We start from the raw sequence: 5,011 nt of genomic DNA on the forward strand, positions 1-5,011 counted from the left end.
AGGCAGATGATAATGAGCCCTGGATTAAATTGACTCTCTCAGAACTGCCTGAATAGAAAGGTTGCTACCCCTCCTAAGCAGTTGGTTTCAAAATTTGGGTGGAGCAGAAATCACAGTTGTGGGGAGAGGAGGAAGGGGAACAACTGCATCACTGCACCTGCCCCCAGCTGTGCCCCTGAGCACAGATGAGAAATTAGTTTAAGGAATTGTGACAGATTATGATATAAATGGTCATTGTAGTTGCATTCAAGTTTTGAAGGTTAAAAGTCTCTTTCATTTTTAAAGAGCAGGAGCAACCTATGGAACAAATGTTGTTAATAAAGCCCTATACCTCTCAGGTAATTATTCCATAACTGTGGTATACAAGCTTCCACCTCATTTTTGATCAAGGAAGCATTCATATGTTATTGGGTTGTAAAAAAAAACCAGAAAACCCCTAAGGATGGAGATTCCACAACCTCTTTGCGTAATCTGTTTTACAGCATTTACCCAAATCCAAGACAACCCAGATAAGATCCCCAATAATTAAGTTCTATATGTCGAAAATTATAAGTGTGTTACAATTTTCCATGTATAGATCTAAATAGTGGAAGGTTGTCTTAAATTTGTCGTTCCTGCTGTGGCAAGAAAAACAGCAGCAGAGGTCAAGTGGCCAAACCTTGCTCCTTGCCTTCCTGACCCATTGCATTCCCTGCCTGTCCCCCTGCCCTTTGCCCCCCATGCCTGTGCCTGTCTCCCTGACTAGATGCCCCCTGATGCCTATCCTCCCATGACTGTCTCACCACCCTCCCCCATTCCCATTCTGCTGCAGCTCTGCTTTGGCTCCAGGGCAGCCAGCAACAGTGGCAGCCCCAGCCCAACCAGTAAGTCAGGGCTGGAGGGACTGGAGCCAGAGGTAAGGTGGGGAGGGGGCAGCTGGTGGCACACAGGCTGTGCAGTATCCCCCACATTCCCCTTAAGCCACATATACAGGTCTTTCTCAGTCCCCCCTACACACCCTGCATCTCCCCCATGCTCCTCCAGCTGCAAGCCCACTCCTCCCCTCACCAACCAAACAAGTCACCCTAGCCCAAAGCAGGCAGCAGCTCAGCTCTGGCTTCAAACCCATAGCTGAGCCATCCTGAATCTATATTCAAATCTAAGACAAGGCTCCCCCCCAATCCATGCTGATTTGGGGCAGAAAATCTTACCTTGGATTTGAGTCAATACAGTACAGGCAGTCCTCAGACTTATGACACAAGTGGTTCCTGAAAGTCGAAATGTTGTAACTTGGAACCAATTTTCCCATAAAAAACAATGTTATAAATGGGGAATTGGTTCCTGAACCAAAGCCCAATACCCTTCACAAAAAATACCCCAGAATTTTGTACTCGATCAATTATAGATGAGTAATATAGCTATATTAATGTATTTATATTGTAAAGAGCAATCATATTGATTTGGAAGGGCTTCTTTGAGGTGACTTTGCTGGACTTTTTGAAGGGCTCTTGGTTGCATGTTTTGGAGGGTTCTTGGCTGGATTCTTCTCGGGAGTCTTGACTGCAGGTTTTTCTGGATTCTTGTCTGCTTTCTTAAAGAAAGGCTCCAAAGGAGTTTGGACAGATGTTCTCCAGGGAGATGAGCGACGCAGCGAACTTGTTCGCTGGCATGGCGTTGCATCAGATCAAGCGTTGTAAAGTTGAAACTGACGTCATAAAGTTGAAACAGGATGTCAATTTATAAACATTGTAAGTGCGAAACATTGTAATTCGAAACGTAAGTCAAGGACTGCCTGTATTAAATGATTTTATCTGTAAATGTTGTTGAATTGCCTATCACCAAGGCATCTGGTCTCTATGCCTGAGTTATTTGAAAGAGTAGGAGCTGCTCAGAACAGACAGATGTATGTCCAGTACTACTCTTAGTTTTAATTGTGGGTCCTTATTCCAAAGGAGATCCCTTTCTTCTGGTTCTTCTGTTTCAATGGGAATTTGATAAATTAGGTAAGAGTAAAAACTGCATAAGGACCTTAGGATTTATTTTACATACTTTGTATATAAATATTATTTATATTACTGTTCCCATAAGCAAAAAATATCCATCATCTATCTCGACTATCTTGAGCAGCTGGGGGTCACATGTCCCTGACAGAGATTACGGGGCCCTGGGCACTGTATGGATGCCCCACTTCCTGGATACATTGCTTATCCAGAAAGTGGATAAGCTGCACAGCACAGCCCTGTGACACCCTCCCACCACTACAGTAATCCCATATGGATGCCCCCCTCACTACTTTACTGCATGCCACACGGCCCCATCCTCATCCTGAGCTCCCTGGGCCATGCCATATCACACTGTAACCCTGGGGCACAGAATGCAGAAGCAAAAGGATAGAGCTGGAGCCCAGAAACTCCCCGGGGAGCAGCAGACAGATGGGAGCTAGGGGGGCACAACTTAACCCCTTGTGGACTGCATGTGGCCCACGGACCAACAGTTGGACACCCCTAATCTATAAGATAACTCTTCTTCAGTAAGAGATTTATCTGAATATATACCATGTAAGGACTTCAAGATTTGGCCCTGTATGGATTTTTACCATATTTGAGTTCATGATGTTGGGTTTGGTTATACAATGAACTAAATATCTATTTTGTGTGTTCAGATTTGTCATGTTTAATACTGGTCTGGTCTTTGGATGGTTAACATTGTTTGTCCACCCCATTCTGTCTTATTTCCCTGACTTTGAACTTGAATATTTATGATGTTCCTGTAATTTTTTTTTTTACAGCATCAACGGTCGCATGAAGACCCCGCAGCTCTAAAGTTTAGCTTCTATCAGGTGATCACAGCTGGACCTCGAGCTCCATCAGAGCTTAGAGTGCTACAGAAGAGATGTCTAGTACCTGGATGGTATGCCACCCATATAGAAAGATGGCTAACTTACTTCCCACCTTATCAGGTGAATAAGAAATACCTATTTCCATTCCTATTTCTGTTGCTGTTTCTATACATATATTTTCATTTGTATTTGATACATTGGAATATATCATACTATTATATTTTTGGATATTTTGCTAAGCTTTCTTTACTACATATTGCTAGTCATGGCTATATATATATATATATATATATGAGTGTGATTGGGCACTTATCCATAGGCATGTTATTGAATGGCTGGACCCCACTGGGTATGTCATATCCATGCACAACTCTCAGTACTGCAGAGCTGACTTTGTCAACAAATGTAGTGGGACAGAAATTTGGGCTTTACATTTATAATTTATCTCAGAGCATTGAGCTGAGGAAGCTACACCATGGCTGCCACTTACTCTCTCTCACCTGCTAAACTACCTTTTTATTTGAACACTGAGGCTGCTTATAGACATTTAAAAAAAACCCCAAAAAATACGCTTTACCAGAAGCAGCAGCACATCAGTTTGACCCGACTCTGCAGCGTCTATAGATCAGGTACTTCAGCGGGGATTTGTAGTGCTTTTATTTAAAGCTGATGCAATCAGCTATTAGATAAAAGCGCCAAAAAAGCCTCACTAAAGAGCCCAATCTATACAGAAGTCAGGCAAGCTGGGTCCAACTAATGTGATGCCTCTTCTGGGCATGTGCTAGGCTTGGCATAGGAGTGCTCCAAGTTAAAGTAAAGTGCTGGGATTTTCTGGCTTTTTAATATCTGTAAGCAGCTTGAGTTGCTTGCCTCTTGCTTTTCTTTTAATATCTTTCACTTTCTGACTCCTTACTGGCCACAGCGGAAAGCAAATCAGTGCATCATTTGCCTCTGTGTATCAACTTCTGCCTCTAGCACTTATTACGTTCCAGGATCTTTTAATGCCTGTACAAATTCCTTTGCCCATCACATCTTTTCCAAAGTTGTCTGCATTGTGTCTCTTGTGCACTGGGGCCTCTGCTCCTCTGCCAGCTCTTCTGCATGCATGTACTTCATTAAAGTCCTTGGCACATTAGCGCCTGTGTCAAATATGTTAGCATGTCGACACCTCCACTGAGGCTCATTGGTGTGTGCCCTTATTGCACATTGAAAACATTTGGTGCATTGCAGCTCTGCTGATCTACAGTTGGCACCCTGCTTACTGGATCTCAGGTGCCCTGACTCCTTGAATTTCTGTGCGTTAAGAGTAGCTTCCCTGTGGGCCACTCATTGAGCATCAGTGGTTATGTGTTCCCTGGTATATGTATCCTGCTAGCTCTGTGGATCCCATGAATTTCAAAACAGATGGCTTAACAAAAACTGAAAGCTGCATGCTTCTGACAAGGCTTTAAGGACACATACTTCACAAAGTTCTATCTTCTGCATATTCTCTTTCTCAGTGCATGTCTCAAAAGATACAGAAAGGATGTGGACAAGTTAGAGAATCCAACAGAGGGCAATGAAAATGGTTAGGGGGCTGGGGCACATGACTTCCGAGGAGAGGCTGGGGGAACTGGGCTTATTTAGTCTGCAGAAGAGAAGACTGAGGGGGTATTTGATATCAGCCTTCAACTACCTGAACGGTGTTTACAAAGAGGAAGGAGCTAGACTGTTCTCAGTGGTGGCAGATGACAGAACAAGAAGTAATGGTGTCATGTTGCAACAAGGGACGTTTAGGTTAGATATTGAGAAAATACTTTCTTACTAGGAGGGTGGTGAAGCACTGGAATGGATTATCTAGAGAGGTGTGGAATCTGCATCCTTGGAGGTTTTTAAAGCGCAGCTCAACAAAGCTCTGGCTGGGACGATCTAGTTGGGGATGGTCCTGTTTTGAGCAGGGGGGTTGAATAGATGACCTCCTGAGTCCCCTTCCAACCCTAATTTTCTATGATTCTATGTGTATGATAGACTCTTAGCATCTTCTAGTGCAAAGCACAGGGGCAGCATGCATTACGTGACTCAGGTTTTATTCATATATTTTATGGGATTGCTTTTTTGCTTTGTTTTTGTTTGTTTGGGTTTTGTTTTTGTTGTTTTTTGTTTGTTTGTTTGTTTGTTTGGGGGGCGGGGGAGGTTGCACACTGTTGTGTGTGG

General features: G+C 43.4%; 1 protein-coding gene across 1 annotated transcript in view; it reads left to right on the forward strand.

Moving 5' to 3' along the window:
• Positions 1 to 5,011, forward strand: part of LOC102382619 (bifunctional heparan sulfate N-deacetylase/N-sulfotransferase 3) — a 110,032-nt gene that overhangs the window by 95,247 nt on the left and 9,774 nt on the right. The window contains exon 10 of the mRNA XM_006019718.2: positions 2,768 to 2,938. Within this exon, the coding sequence (XP_006019780.2) occupies positions 2,768 to 2,938 (171 nt within the window). The remainder of the gene's footprint in view (positions 1 to 2,767; positions 2,939 to 5,011) is intronic.

This window comes from Alligator sinensis, unplaced genomic scaffold (genome assembly GCF_000455745.1).
Source record: "Alligator sinensis unplaced genomic scaffold, ASM45574v1 scaffold544_1, whole genome shotgun sequence".
In the NCBI taxonomy this organism is placed as follows: domain Eukaryota; kingdom Metazoa; phylum Chordata; order Crocodylia; family Alligatoridae; genus Alligator; species Alligator sinensis.